Source organism: Phyllobates terribilis, unplaced genomic scaffold, assembly GCF_046119375.1.
Source record: "Phyllobates terribilis strain yellow unplaced genomic scaffold, ASM4611937v1 Scaffold_2__4_contigs__length_985480577, whole genome shotgun sequence".
Lineage (NCBI taxonomy): Eukaryota > Metazoa > Chordata > Amphibia > Anura > Dendrobatidae > Phyllobates > Phyllobates terribilis.
This window is the reverse complement of record NW_027362762.1, coordinates 807,328,716-807,345,234: the sequence shown is the minus strand read 5'-3', so window position 1 is coordinate 807,345,234 and position 16,519 is coordinate 807,328,716. Positions and strand designations below refer to the sequence as shown.

General features: G+C 44.2%; 1 protein-coding gene across 3 annotated transcripts in view; it reads left to right on the top strand.

Annotated features, from left to right (window-relative positions):
- Positions 1–4,724, top strand: part of PRDX4 (peroxiredoxin 4) — a 24,116-nt gene extending 19,392 nt beyond the window's left edge. The window contains exons 7-9 of one of the 3 annotated variants that reach the window (XM_073667509.1): positions 206–252; positions 1,181–1,297; positions 4,591–4,724. In XM_073667509.1, coding sequence (XP_073523610.1) covers positions 206–252; positions 1,181–1,297; positions 4,591–4,594 — 168 coding nt within the window. In that variant the 3' untranslated portion in view covers positions 4,595–4,724. The remainder of the gene's footprint in view (positions 1–205; positions 253–1,180; positions 1,298–4,590) is intronic. The other 2 variants (XM_073667512.1, XM_073667510.1) reach the window with 2 other exon arrangements.
- The last annotated feature ends 11,795 nt before the right edge of the window (positions 4,725–16,519 follow it).

Below are 16,519 nucleotides of genomic sequence, written 5' to 3'. Positions count from 1 at the left end.
TGCAATTTATAAATAATATACTGACTGTTACTAATCTTTAGATATGCTGCATATCCAGACTAGTATTAGTAGCAGTCTTCTACTTTTTTTGCCTCAAATCTATGAAATTCTTTGCCAGCCACAGTTGTATTAGACATTCACTTTGATCTGTGTGCATAGCACTTATAAATTCTGTCTCAGTGCCACGTTTATTTGGTTAACTTAGATCAGACCTGATGATGCTATGAAAGCTTGGTGGCCAAGACAGGAACTGTAAGTAAACTTCCGCAGCTTAGTTAATTTTAGGCTCTATTTACAGTACAGATCTATTTTACTTGACTGTCAGTGTGAAGCTCCTGGCATATAGCGAGTTCATGGAGGGGGCTAATAGTCACCAAGAGTATCTTTTTGGCATGAGCTGGCCCATAAATTGTCCATATGATTAATTGTAGCTGGGAGCATTTCACAACTTATTTAAAAGTCACAAGTACCTTAGCCACATTCAGTTTTTACCAATTCCTGACACATAATTGTAGTACACATTATCTTATGTCAGTTAGAATTGCTAATGTATTCTGTAGCTCAAGAATATAAGATGGAAAATGTAAGCTAAAATTAAATCTAGTATTCTGACATCACATGGCTGCCTTCCATATGCTTTTCGCAATAAGGGAAGAGTCAGTGTGATTCTTCCCTATGGCTATGTCCCCACGATGCAGAAATGCTCAGGATTTTTCCTGAGCGTTTCTGCATCTCCCTGGCAGAAAAAAGGCATGCGGCTTGTACATGCGGATTGTACATGCGTTTTTCCTGCCAGGGACAAGCGGATGTGAAGCGTTCTTCACATGCATTTCCGCATGCGGGTTAACAAGCGATTTTAGCATCACTTGGAAAGTGCTTGTCAACTTGGTCATACTATATAAATGCATGCAAACGGCATAGATTTATATAGTCTGACCGAAAGAATGGTAAAAAATAAATATTATACTTACCTTCTGATTGCCCCCAGAGTCTTTATTCGCTCAGTCCTGGCTTGCCGGCAGCTCGCGGTACACTACACTGAAGGACCTGCCGTCACATGACTGACGTCAGCGCAGGTCCTTCAGTCCACCGCTATCTGCCGGCAAGCGAAGACAAGGAGACTGGGGGCCATCAGAAGGTAAGTATAATATTTATTTTTTATTTTTTTCTTTTTTTACAGGTTCTATGGTACCCAGAGGAGAGTCTCCTGTCCTCCAGACCCGGGTACCATCCGCACATTGAAACGCATGGAATCCGCATGTACCGATGCAGTGATGCGGAATCCATGCACTCCAATGTAAGTCAATGGTGGCGAAAACGCAGCGCTTCCGCAAAATAATTGGTAGTGCTGCTTTTTTTGCATTTTTGCTGCTGAGGAAACACTTAAACGCATGGTGGGCACACAGCCTTAGACCAGTTCTGTCAGGAAGAAATGTGCCAAAATTCCTGGAACTAACAAATTTGTGGGTCTTTTTGCTCGCTCAAGCTTTTTCAATTATATTCTTGAATTTTCTATGTGATTTTTGAAGTCTGGAATCTAATGGCCAATTCATTACCTTCACTTTGTCCTTTTTAAAAGGATTCTTTAAGACATTGTAATCTTTTCTTCATCGGTAATCCTGATCTAACACTGGACACTCCCACCAATAAGTTGTTTAACCCCTTAACAACATCTGACGTACTAATACGCGTCTGTGCCCTGGGACTTAAGAGCCAGACCCGTATTAGTACATCATGGCGATCGCGCGCGCACTCAGGCTGTGCGGGCGCGATCGCCGCTGGGTGTCAGCTGATTGTCACAGCTGACACCCGATACTATGTGCAGGGAGCGGTCCTGCACCGCTCCCAGCACATTAACCCCCGCGATGCTGCGATCGAAGTCGATCGCAGCATTGCGGGGGCAAGGGGAGGTGATCGCAGATACTCACCTCCTCTTCCGGCTTCCAGCGCTGTCTGCAAAGGCTTCCCGGGTGTTGCCATGACGACCTGATGTCGTCATGACAACATCCGGGTCACCAGACAGCAGGAAGATTGTTTGGACATGTGCAGTGCATCTCCAAACAATCTTCTCCCTGTCCAGCGCTGACAGCCTGCATGGCACAGGGATGGTGCTGCATTCCTGTGCCATGCAGGCGATCAGAGAAAAAAAGTGAAAGTCCCAGAGTGGGACAAAGTAATAAACTATATAAGCTTCCAGAAAGTGAAAAAAAAAAAATAAAAAATTGCAAAAATATAAAAAAAAAATAAAAAAAATAATCCACCAAAAATAAAAATATAATGTACCCATCAATATTATTATAAAAAAAAAAAAAAACAATAAAAGTACACATATTTGGTATCGCCGCGTCCGGAACAACCTGACCTATAAAACTGTCCCACTAGTTAACCCCTTCAGTGAACACGGTAAAAAAAAAAAAAAAAAAAAAAACCGAAGCAAAAAAAAATGCTTTATCACCATACCGCCAAACAAAAAATGGAATAACGCGCGATCAAAAAGACAAATATAAATAAAAATGGTACCGCTGAAAACGTCATCTCGTCCCGCAAAAAAACAAGCCACCATACAGCTCCATCCGAAAAATAAAAGTTATAGCTCTCAGAATAAAGCGATGCTAAAAAATATTTTTTTCTATAAAATTGCTTTTATTATGTAAAAGTGCAAAACATAGAAAAACGATACAAATGTGGTACCGCTGTAAACGTACTGACCCGAAGAATAAAGCTACCTTATCAATTTTACCACACGCGGAACAGAATAAAAAAAAACAAAAAAACAATTCCTGAATTGTTGGTTTTTGTTTATTCTGCCTCCCAAAAATCGGAATAGAAAGCGATCAAAAATGTCACGTGCCTGAAAATGGCACCAATAACCACGTCAAGTCATCCCGCAAAAAACGAGCCGTCACATGACTGTCTGCCAAAATCTGGAAAAATTATAGCTCTCAAAATATGGTGATGCAAAAACTAGATTTTACAAAAAATGCGTCTTTTAGTGTGTGACAGCTGTCAGTCATAAAAACCCCATATGATTCTAGTATCGCTGTAGTCTCACCGACCCGAAGAATAAAGTCGTCTAATCACTTATACCGCACAAGGAACGGCGTCAAAAATAAATTCTAGGGTTGGGGTTGTGCTAGGGTTGGGGTTGTGCTAGGGTTGGGGTTGTGCTAGGGTTGGGATTTTTTTCAAAAGTAAGAAAAAAAGATGACGATATGGCGACTAGTGTTGAGCGCAAGTGCTCGCTACTTGAGTTTGCATCGGGTGCTCTGGTATGCATTGAGTATCGTGGGTATTTGAGTGACATGCTCGAGTCTCTGCCCCATATGCTTCGCGGCCAAAAAAACTTTACGGGGATTGCCTGCCATGCACGAGCGATCCCCGCATGTTTTTTTTTGGGTGTCTAATAACCATGAAACATGCGGAGCAGGTACTCGAGCATGTCACTCGAGCACACGCTGTACATGGTGCATACCTGAGTACCCGATGCAAACTCAAGTAGCGAGCACTTGCGCTCAAGACTAATGACAACTTATTCAATATGATGACCTAATGTAAACAAATTCTGTGTCGTACCTCTGGGTTCAAAATGTTCACTATACACCTTAATAAAATCCTTGAGGGGTATAGTTTCCAAAATGGGGTCACTTGTGCGGGAGCTCCACTGTTTAGGCACATCACGGGCTCTCCTAACGCGACATGGTGTCCGCTAACAAATTGAATGGAAAATCATCTCAAATTGTTAGCGGACTCCATGTTGCGTTTGGAGAGCCCCTGCTTGCCCAAACATTGGAGCTCCCCCACAAGTGACCCCATTTTGTAAACTAGACCCCCCCAAGGCACCTATCTAGATGCATAGTGAGCACTTGGAACCCCCAGGTGCTTCACAAATTGATTCATAAAAATGAAAAAGTGAAAAAAAAAAAACGTAAAACACCGTTCCATTAAATTTGTACTCTGGAATAGAAACTGATGAGCAGTATAGTTTTAATGTAAAAGTGTAAAAAGATTATGAAAGTGGTGATGTGTTTAAAGGGAACCTGTCACCAGAAAAACACTATTAACCTGTAATAGCGTTATTAACCTCCCTGCGACCGCACTTGGCCGAGCACTGTGGGAGTAAATTAAGTTAATTTCCCCCGGCAGCATTCGGGGTTCAGTCACCACCGCTCTGAGAATATAGAGCGGCTGTAAGCACTCCCCCAGCACTGACTGTAAGCCGGCGCTAATGCTGAGCTGCTTGCAGTCAGGCAGGGGGCGTCGCTACAGCTGCCACTCTGTATACTCAGAGCAGCCCCCCGGTGACTCTAAATCTGACTAACGTTTTAGTCACTAAGGCAGCCAGAGTGCTTGTTCCACTTTTTTTTAAATAGATTGCATTCCATAATGGGTTTCTCAGCTTCCCCTATTGTAGCAGTCCGATATAAGTTGACGTTCTGCCTATGGCCTTTCTTAACTAAAATATATATTTATCCTCTGATATTTGCTCCTAAAAGAATTGTACAACTGTCAAGTTGGTGTAATTTTTTTGGGGGAAGTGGTGGGAATTAAAAGTAAGCAATAATTTAAAATGAATATCTTTTTCTATTATAGATAATTCCTGACCCAGCGGGAAAACTGAAATATTTCGACAAGCAACACTGATGTTTATAGTTTTAGACTATATATAGATCAGTAAATGTTAAAGCTGGTTGATTATATTCATTAAAATTCTGTGAATTTTGTTACTATTATGTGTTTTTCTTTAATATACATATTACTGACTTCTAACATTCACAAACATCTATTTTCTACTCTTCCTTGCGCTCGGTTTACCCCTTGTTGCTGCTGGACATGTCCTTTTAATAGTTCTTCATTCACAGGTTGAACATGTGCAGAGTGGGCTTCCCCTGTCCATCCTCTCTCCCCTGCTTTCAAGAAGTGCTGCTCATCTCTCCATTCTTTTTACAGTGACAAAAAGCTGCTGTAAAACATGCAAATTAAACTAGTAATTTGTCGAGTCCTTGACCGATGGCTCTAGCAAATGCTCTCAAGTTGTGATATCATTAAATCCAAATACTCTGCAACACCTTCATCTAAGGTAAGGGTCAGATGACCATATAACTCGAATGAGAATTGCAATGCTCGGACTGGCTGAGTATTGCATTGTGATTCTCGTCAGTTAAATGGCTGTCACTCTTCTGTATGGCTGGACGATTAATCAAATAAATTTGGTGTCTACATGCTTCACATGTTTTTCAAGACACAAAAACAACTAAATTTGCACCTTCACTAAGCAATGCTGTCATACGATCTGTGGAAGCGAGGCTGCTGAGCTAGCAGGTTGAATGGAGCTGTCGACTCCTCCAGTGGAATTCTGCTGAAGTCAACGACTTACACATAATAGGGAAGTGGGCTGCTCGGTTTCTGGAGGAGACTTGTCTGTAGATGGATGCTAACTTGACTACCAGCCAGTGCACAGCTTGGGAGGCTGTTGGAGTGCAGAGAGAGGGTAACTAATCACTAACTGTAGTGTATGTCTGCAAATTCTGTCAACTCCGAAAATAAAGCGACATAAAGCTTGGAATAAGTAATCCTTGGGAATATGAAAGAAAAATCTTCACCTTAATTAATGAACACCTGTCTTCATCATCAGGAGTACCATTCCAATACTGCTGACCCACAAATGTCCAAATGTGAAAAAGAGGGGCTCACGCTATTAAAATCTTCAAGCTTTATTTCATATACATTGGATTAAAGGTTCCACATACAGATGGCGATGGTAATAAAGCTTTCTCTGATGTGTTTCTGGCGCTCTTAGTCAGAGGTCTAAGATTAAGGGCACAGTTGATGCCAGAAAAGCATCCGTGTTATCACCATCTGTATGTGGAACTTTCAGTCCGATGTATATTAAATAAAGCTTGCAGCTTTTAATAGCTTGTGCCCATCCTTCTTTTTCCATGTTTAAACAGTCCTGGGGAATAGTTAGCTCAACAGGCAAGTGCGCCACCTCCCTGTACGCAGCTTTTTCTTGTACCCCATGCCTCCCTATCAAGGTCAGAAAATAAATGACCTGAGTACATATTACATAGGTTAAACCTTACCACACCACCTGCATTCTAGGTCCTATTGTGTTTTTTTCCTGTCCCGAAGAAGAGGTAAGGGTTAATTCCCTCTCATTTGTTCCCTCTGTTCTCTGGTCTTTTCTGCGCAAATGTGTTCATACTGCATCTTTGTACATAGTTTAAGAACAACCATTTCCAGGACATCCCTCCTGACAGCACACGAGGAGGTAGCACTTCTCATACTTTAGGGACAGAAAACACACAAACATAGAATGTTAGAGTTGGAAGGGACCTCCAAGGTCATCATGTCCAACCCCCTGCTCAATGTGGGATTCTCTAAACCATCTCAGACAGATGTCTGTCCAGCCTCTGCTTGAAGACTTCCATTGAAGGAGAACTCGCCACCTCTCGTGGCTGCCAGTTCCACTCATTGATCACCCTCACTGTCAAAAATGTTTTTCTAATATGTAATCTGTATCTTCTCCCATTCAGTTTCATTCCATTGCTTCTTGTGTTTCCATGTGCAAATAACAAAGCTGATCCCTCTACAGTGTGACAGTCCTTGATATATTTGTAGACTGCTATTAAGCCTCCTCTCAGTCTTCTCTTTTGCAAGCGAAACATTCCCAAATCCTCGAACAGTTCCTCAGGACATTGCAGACTGGTCACCATTCTGGTCGCTCTTCTTTGAACTTGCTCCAGTTTCTTCATGTCTTTTTTAAAAACATGAAAGGTTAAGTATCCCCCACACATCAGTGTTTTTCCTGTACCTAGGAGGACAGATGCTTGAGAGTATGTGTAAAGGCGCAAAGCTTACCTTGGAGCGGGCTCAGGGGGTTCAACCTTTCCTTCCTCCTGACAAGCGGCTCGCAGTTGACACTACTCTGGACAGACTTCCTCAGCCTGGTCAGTCGATCGGGACATAGCTCCTGACGCTAGCCGCTTCCCTCGGCTCCCTGCAGCTGCTTCCTGGGACGCATGCATTCCAGGGTGGAACGCACTTCCGGCTTCTAGAGGAGGTGCATGGTGATCTGCAGGCTCAGCATTCCTTCCAGTGTGAACTGTACAGGATTAAGGATGCTGGTTTCTGGGCGTGTTCCTGATTGAAACAGCCAGGTAATATCTGATATATTTTCATTGGCTGTTGATGTGTGCAGTTTTGCCATGGAAGAGTCTAATCCTGCCCGTTCAGAAATGCCATCTGAGCAATCACTGGCCCTTGTAAGTTTGTAGGGTTTTGTCATTCACCCCCTTTTCCTAGTACTTGGTGAGTTATAGCCTTTCCCTATCTTATTTAATTATAGGACAAGGGAGCTTCTATATAGGGTCTGGTTATTCTACAAAAAAAGAGAGCCAGGAGATGTGCTACGTGTAATATCAAATTGCCTGAGACGAAAAAGGGCAATTATGTACTGACCAAGGGCGGACACAAACTGCAGAGGGCCCTGTGCAAGAAATATTTCTGGGTCCCCCACCTTCATAATGCAACAATGTTATGGAAACCTATAGATTGTTATATTTATTACTAGTTTAGAACACAATTATGAAATCAAAGCAATAAATGTAAGCTAGATATTTAAGAGGTGAATATGGCACAAAGCAGTCATACCCATTGATACATCGTATTTGGATGTGCTTATCGTGGCCTATCACTTATCAAGTGGTCCAGACTCTCACTACTTTACATATTGGAGGAAATAATACTGTAGTTAGGAGAAATGGATTTTTTTTTTCAAAACTCTAAGGGATCATCCGGAACTGTTTTTTTTTTTTTTTTTTTTTTTTTTTTTACTATGGACCTATGAGCTAATTGGCAGATTTTTGCTAACTTCCTGCCTTTCCTACCCAGTGCTGGCATAGAGGGGTCACAGACGGCTTTGGCGTGTGATTCTGCTGTTTCACATAAACAGAGCATCTTTTTTTTTTTTTTTTCCAGGCTGCTTTGTTGATGGGAGATTATTGCCAACGTCATGATGATCGACAGGGGGCTTCTCCCTGCAGAAGACGCTGAATCGCATGCAGGAGTCGTCTGATCGCTGTCTGCCAGCAGAGATCGGCATTAAAATTAATATAGTTCTTTAAAGTGTACCTGTTATTTTATTTAGTATTCTAACAATTTTTTTGTTAAATATACAATAGGCATTGCAAATAGCTTGTGATGGGTGGGTGTCTGGGTCCTGAGACCCCAACCAATTGCTCTTCACACCTCTCTGAAATCCACTGCTCTTGTAAGCGGCACAGGCATAGAGTAGTGCATGGGGTGAATAGTAATCCTATGGGTCCACACACTGTGTACATGCTGCTTACAACAGCAGCGCAAATCACATACAAGCGATCACGCGACCGCACACTTGCACTGGGAATCAGGACTGCAATTTATTTTAAGGGTTGAAACAGGCTCATTTGAACAATTGTACTGTACATTGGGTCAGTATGATGCCTATGTTCAACAGATAGGAAACTGACCCTATATTAACCAGTGTACCAGGGCACCTGAACGATTCTTCATACAGACTTATGGTCTATGTGAGATTGTAGCTTGCCTGAGCCAGGTCCAGACCATACTAGTGCATGTCACTGGCAGCCGCTGTGCACATAACTTGTAGATTTGTAACCGGCACTTTCCGCAGGTGACCACTGCTGCCAACATGTTCATATATGAATTTTTGATTTCTTTAAAACAATACTGTTTCAGAACGTCCACAGGAGAGGCTGCATGTCTTACCATCCTGTCCGTCTGGTCCACAGTTGTCTTCCACTGCTGCTTCCTGCCCCAAGCTGTGACTCCAGGGCACAGAAGACACTTAAATATCATCCCGTCAGCCAATCACAGATGTGCTTATAAAGAAAAGTCTGTGATTGGCTTACAGGCAATGAGGCACAAAAGTCAGTGTGCAGTGCCTATCTATAATATAATGCTGCAAGAGTCCCTCTGTCCGAAGCCTCTATAGACTGCACATGCGTGACGCGCCTGCGCAGTCTGGCTCCAGACAGAAGACAGCATCCAGCTATTACAGGTAAGAGGAGTGTATGGCGTCTGAGAAAGCGGTATGCGTAGTCACTGAACGCATACCGCTATCTCCGGCGCCATAAGGACATACTTACCTGACCGGGAGGAGTGTTGCCGCGGCGCCTCTGTTCTGGCCGGGGGCAGAATGTGGCGTTGGAATCGGCGCATGCGCATAGCGTGCTATCCGGCACTATTTTACTGAAGACACATTTGCAGTGTGTCTTCAACAAAATGGCGCCAGACAGCGCGGTATGGGCACACGCTTACTCCAGCGTCACACTCCTCCCCCGGCGTCCGGCAGAACGGGACGCAGCACGGGAGCGCAGGGAAGAAAGATGAGTAGAAGTGTTTTTTGTTTGTTTGTTTTTTTTGTGTGCAGCGTGATGGGGATGAGGGGGTACCATGCATACCAGGATTGGAGATGAGGGGGTACCATGCATGCCAGGATTGGGGATTAGGGGGTACCATGCATACCAGGATACGGATGAGGGGTACCATGCATGCATGCCAGGATTGGAGATGAGGGGGGCCATGCATACCAGGATAGGGATGAGGGGGGCCATGCATACCAGGATAGGGATGAGGGGGGCCATGCATACCAGGATAGGTATGAGGGGGGCCATGCATACCAGGATTGGGGATGAGTGATTTAAGGTTCTGCAATATATGGAAGCTACCAAGGACTGGAGACTGGATGAGGGGTGCCATGCATTGGTATTGGAAAAGGAGTGCCATGTATACCAGGATTGGGGATGAGTGGTGCCATGCATACCAGGATTGGAGATGAGGGTTGCCATGCATGCCAGGATTGGAGATGAGGTGTGCCATGCATGCCAGGATTAGGGATGAGGGGTGCCATGCATGCCATGATAGGGATGAGGGAGTGCCATGCATACCAGGATTGGGGATGAGGGGGGCCATGCATACCAGAATAGGGATGAGGGGTGCCATGCATACCAGGATAGGGATGAGGGGTGCCATGCTTTGGTATTGGAAAAGGAGTGCCATGCATACCAGAATTGGGGATGAGTTGTGCCATGCATACCAGGATAAGGATGAGGGGTGCCATGCATACCAGGATTGGGGATGAGGGGGTGCCATGCATACCAGGATAGGGATGAGGGGTGCCATGCATACCAGGATAGGGATGAGGGGGGCCATGCATACCAGGATTGGGGATGAGTGATTTAAGGTTCTGCAATATATGGAAGCTACCAAGGACTGGAAACTGGATTCAAACCTCCTCATACAGTTTGGGGGACGGAATAAGGGTAAGAAAGCTTCAAAAGTGACGTTGGCTAGATGGATTAAATCCATAATTTCCTTGGCATATACCTTGGAAGAAAGAATTCTTCCAAAGGGTCTTAGAGCTCATTCAACAAGAGTAATCTCCACCTCGTGGGCCAAACGGACAGGAGCCTCGGTGGACCAGATTTGTAGGACCGCAACTTGGTCCAGTCTGAATACTTTTTGTAGACATTACAAATTGGATGTTTTATCCAATCAGCAGACTGCCTATGGGATGAAAGTTCTCCAACCAGTAGTCCCCCCCCCTAGTTAATTTATTTGGTATTCTCCTGGTGTGCTTTCAGGAGGGATGTCCTGGAAAGGAGGAATTTAATTCCTTGTACTTCCTTGATAAAGATGCTGATGGGTGCGGGTGGTGAGGGCTATTTAACCTCTCATGTGTTTTCTGTCCCGAGAGGATGAGAAGGGCTACCTCTTGGTGTGCTGTCATGGACTCCTGGAAATACAATTACTGGTAGGATTAATTCCTCCTTTCTCAAGCAGAAGACCTTTCCGAAAATTCTCCTTTTACTGGGAGAATTGTAAAAGCATCTTTTGCTACCGATTTTGAAATTATTATTTATTATAGTTATTATAGCACCATTTATTCCATGGCGCTTTACATGTGAAAAAGGGGGTATCCATAGCAAAAACAATTACAATAATCTTGAACAATACAAGTCAGCGACTGATACAGGAGGAGAGAGGACCCTGCCCGCGAGGGCTCACAATCTACAAGGGATGGGTGAGGATACAGTAGATGAGGGTGGAGCTGGTCATTCAGCGGTATGGTTGAGCGGGGGTTGCTGCAGGTTGTAGGCTTGTCTGAAGAGGTAGGTCTTCAGGTTACTTTTTGAAAGTTTCCACGGTAGGCAAGCATGTGATAAGTTGCGTTAGGGAGTTCCAAGGTAGGGGGGATGCACGGCAGAGATCTTGTATGCGATTGTAGCAAGAGGAGATAAGAGGGGAGTAGAGAAAGGAGATCTTGTGAGGATTGGAGGTTGTGTGCAGGTAAGTACCGGGAGACTAGGTCACAGAAGTATGGAGGAGACAGGTTGTGGATGGCTTTGTATGCCATGGTTAGGGTTTTGAACTGGAATCTCTTGGCGATGGGGAGCCAGTGAAGGGATTGACAGAGGGGAGAGGCCAGGGAATAGCAGGGGGACATGTGGATTAGTCGGACAGCTGACTTCAGGATAGATTGGAGGGGTGCGAGAGTGTTAGTGGGGAGGCCACAGAGCAGGACGTTGCAGTAGTCGAGGCGAGAGATGATAAGGGCATGCAGGGAGTGTTTTTGCAGATTCGTGGTTGAGGAATATGTGGATCCGGGAGATATTTTTGAGATAGAGTCGGCAGGAAGTGGAAAGGGCTTGGATATGTGGTTTGAAGGAGAGATCAGAGCCCAGGGTTACCCCAAGGCAGCAAGCTTGTGGGACTGGAGAGAGTGGGCAGCCATTTACTTTGATGGATAGGTCAGATGGGGGGAGGGATGAGTGAGATGGGGGAAAGATGATGAATTCTGTTTTGTCCATGTTACGTTTTAGAAATCTAGCAGTGAAAAAGGATGAAATGGTGGATAGACATTGTGGGATTCTGGTTAGTAAGGAGGAGATATTGGGTATTGAGACTATGAGATGTCCCAGGCCGAAGGTGTAGATGGAGAAGAGCAGGGGTCCTAGAACTGAGCCTTGTGGGACACCGACAGATAGGGGGTGAGATAAGAAGGTGGTGTGAGAGTGGGAGATGCTGAATGTCTAGTCTGTTATGCCAAAAGATGAGTTTGTAGTAAGAGGGAATGGTCCACTGTGTTGAAGGCAGATGACAGGTCCAGGAGTAGGACAAAGAAGTGTCGCTTGCATTTGGCAGTTAGTAGGTGGTTGGTGACTTTAGTCAGGACAGTTTCAGTAGAGTGATGCAGTCGGAAGTCAGATTGTGAGCGGTCAAAGAGGGAGCAGGAGGAGAGGTGGGAGGACAGTTCAAAATGGACTTGTTGTTTTAGTAATTTTGAAGCATAGGGGAGAAGTGATATGGGACGATAGCTGGACACAGGATTGGTCAAGGGAAGGCTTTTTGAGGATGGGTGTGATTGAGGCATGTCTGCAACATGAGGGGAAAACACCAGTTGTTAGTGACATGTTGAAGAGGTGGGTTAGGGTTGGGATGAAGACTGTGGTAAGGTTAGGGATGAGATCTGACAGGATTGGGTCAATTTCACAGGTGGTGAGGAGTGATTTGGAGAGTAAAGAGGAAACTTGATCTTCTGTAATGGTGGAGAAGTTGGTTTTGGAGGAGGAAGGTTAAGTAGATATGAGGAGGGGCTGTGGGGACTTCAAGCAGAAGATGGACATCATCAGATAAAGATTTTGCTTAAAGAATGAGGCATAGTCTTCAGATGAGATGAGAGGAGAGGGAGGAGGTGCTGGGGGATGAAAGAGAGAATTGAAGTTGTTGAATAGATGTTTAGGGTTGTGAGACAGAGGATATGAGAGATGAGAAGTAGGTTTGTTTTGCTGCAGTAAGTGTGGACTTGAAAATAGTGAGGGACTGTTTGAATACGATGAAGTGCTTGTTGGAGTGGGACCTTTTCCATCTCCGCTCAGCAACCCTGGAAGCCCGTCTCAGTTCTTTAGTCAGGTTGGTGTGCCAGGGTTGCCTATTGATTGTGTGAGCTTTGGTATGTGTGTAAGGGGCCACTGAATCAGCTGCAGATGTTGTGTTACATAAAGCAGCAGCAACATCTGCATCATGTAAGAAACGTATGTCTGTAAGAGGGAGAAGGGATCCAGAGAGTGAGTGTAGGTCAAGGTGTTTGAGACTTCTGCGAGGGTGTGCAAATTTGTGGAGTGGTGATTGTACACCTGGAGAGGAGAGGGAAGAAAATGTGACTAGGTTGTGGTCAGAAAGAGGGAGAGGTGAGTTAGAGAGGTTAGAAAGAGAACAGAGGCGGGTGAAGATGAGGTCCAGTGTGTGGCCATTTTTGTGAGTGCCTGCAGAGGACCATTGAGCGAGGCCAAAGGAGGAAGTGAGAGCTGGAAGCTTAGAGACAGATGAGTGGGAAGTGTCAATGGAGAATTTGAAGTCTCCCATGATGACAGTGAGGATGTCAGCGGAAAGGAAGTGAAGTAGCCAGGTGGTGAGTTGGTTGAAGAAAGTGGTGGCTGGCCCTGGACGGCAGTAAAGGACAGCCAGTTGGAGGGGGAGTAGATGTAAACACAGTGCACCTCAAAAGAGGGGAGAGTAACGAAGGGCGGCAGTGGGATTGGGGAGAAGGAGCAGTTATCTGACAGGAGAAAGCTAACTCCTCCATCATGCTTGCTGCTGGAGCGTTTGATGCGGGAAAGGTAGAATTCACGGTACGAAAGTGCAGCTAGAGAGGCTACATCAGAGGGGGTGAGCCAGGTTTCCGTGATGGCGAGGAAGGATAGTTTGTTAGTAATGAAAAGCTCATGAATGTAGGAATGTTTGTTGCAGACAGAGCAGGTGTTCCATAGTGCTCCTGTAAGTGGGACTGGGGAAGTGGGGGCTGGGCGGATGGGTATAAGGTTAGAAAGGATGCAAGAGTTTGTGACAGATTGTGGATGAAAGGTAGAAGTGACTGTGGGATGTGGTGAGGAGGGCCAGGATTTGGGGAGATATCACCGGCAGTGAGGAGGAGCAGAGAATGTGTTAGTAGGTGGGAGCAGGAGAGAGAATGAGGGGGCTATCTATGTTTAGAGACATAGGATTGAATGTTGAGGAATGGTTCTGAGGAGGAGGTGAGATGGATGGGGAGAATGGAGGGAGAGATGAAGAGTTCCTTACTATGTCTAAGGATTAGGGGTGTTAGTAGAAAGTGAAGGACTATCGGAGTGAGAGTGGAAACTAACAGAAACCTTGTTTACTTTGACTGTTTATACCCTCTTTTAACTATGTACTTAAAAGAGAGTAAAGTGTGGTTGCCTGACTTCTGCCCTGACTAACTGCCGAATTAAGTAACTGCACACACTTAGCTCCGATGACACTTTGCGCAAGAAGACACATGCATGCATCCCACACATCTGCACCTCTTATGCTGCTTCTAGATTTATAGGGCAGACTATACCATCAGGTGAGGGGCATTGTGATAGCTGCTTGTGGATAAATTAGCAGCTGATCAACACACCAGGGGATGGCTAGCTGATCAAAGACCGAACTAACACCATGAGTGCTACACAGTGCAACACCTTCCACCATTAGATAAAGTTTACAATAAGGGAAGGACAGACATATATCAGTGAGTATTGAATGGAATGCAACAGATAACATATAGAAAAGATACATCAAGCAGAGATATTATACCATTAAATTGTTTCAGGGGGAAATAGCAATTGTGCTATTTCGCGGGGTATCGATCGCATTGTGCTGATGGTCTCCATGGTGACCCCTTGTCCCAAGATGGCCACAGGGTCCTTCAGGAAGGTGGCCTGTCAGCACCTGCTCAGAGAGCAGGCGCTGAGACGCCTGTCAGACGCTGATCTGATGATCTGCAGTGCAGAAGCATTGCAGAGTATTAGATCAGCAATCAGGGCAGGGAAAGTTGATGTCCCATAGTGGGACAATGTAAAAAAGTAAAAAAAAAGTTAATAAAAATATTTAAAAAATCACAAAATAAAGAGCATAAAAAAGAGAAAAAATGTTAATCCATAAATACATTTATCTGAGTAAAAAAAGTACACATTTGGTATCGTGGCATCTGAAACGACCCAACCTATAAAACTGTCCCACTAGTTAACCCCTTCAGTGAACACAATAAAAAAAATAAATGAAAATCGAGGCAAAAAACTATGCTTTGTCATCATACCGCTGAACAAAAAGTGGAATAAAATGTTATCAAAAAGATGAATGTATAAAAAATGGTACCGCTGAAATGTCATCTTGTCCTGCAAAAAAAAAAGCCGCCATACAGCTCAATCAGCCAAAAAATAAAAAAGTTACAGCTCTCAGAATAAAGTGATGAAAAAAGAATTATTTTTTCTATAAAATAGTTTTTATTATGGAAAAGCGCCAAAACATAAAAAAACTATATAAATGTGATATTGCTGTAATCGTACTGACCCGAAGAATAAAGCTGCCTTATCAATTTTACCACACACGTAATGACATAAAAAAATCCCCAAAAAAACAATTCCTGGATTGCTGGTATTTGTTCATTCTGCCTCTCAAAAATTGGAATAGAAAGTGATCAAAAGATGCTGTTTGCCCAAAAAAAAGAAGGTTCTTTTAGTGTGTGACAGCTGCCAAACATAAAAACCCGATATAAATGTGGTATCGCTGTAATTCCACTGACCCAAAGAATAAAGTCACCTAATCACTTATACTTCTCGAGTAACGGCGTAAAAAATAAAACTAATTCTTCACCTGCTGTTAATTTGTTTATTCTGCCTCCCAAAGATCGCAGTATGGCTCGGCACAGATTTATCCTGCACTCTATGCTGAGCTCTTACACTGAGGTTTGTGTGTAAATCTCTGAAGTACGTGATTCAAACGGGACCCCCGGCGGAAGATTCCCTGTAATGAGACAGATGGAGGTACTGTGCACGCCATTGGATCTGTAATCCAGCGGTGTCCGTCTTTTTAGGCTTACATAAAAGCGCCGTCAGCCACAGTTTTGTGCACTTCTGAAAGGAGGGACACAGTGGAACAGAGGCTAGATTGAGTCCAGAGTAACGCTGCTGCCTCACTATAGTGAATGGATCCTTCGGGGGTTTCATCTGAATCACATCACTCGGAGATTTAGATGGAAACGCCGCTATAACTGCTCAGCGTAGAGCTCTTATACAATCCCAAACGTTATGTAAAATGTTCCCAATAAAAGCTTCAACTCCATTCACAAAGAAAGCAAATCCCCACTCAGGTCCATCATCTATTAGCAGAAATATAGGGTGCTTCCACATTACTGGTAGCACAAAGGCTCTGGAAAAACAAGATGGCTCCTCGCCCTCCAAAAGAAATCCAGCGAATTATGTGCTCCAAAATCCAAATGCCCCCTCCATTCTGAGCTTCACAGTGTGCCTAAACCACATTTAACGTCCACATGTTTGGTATTTCTGTAGCAATGAGAACCGGCCTAATTTACGGGTGCATGTCTCAAGAAGCACGAGCTAGGCATAATGTACTGGTCATTATAATGTACTGGTCACTACAACAGCAGTTTGCAATTTTC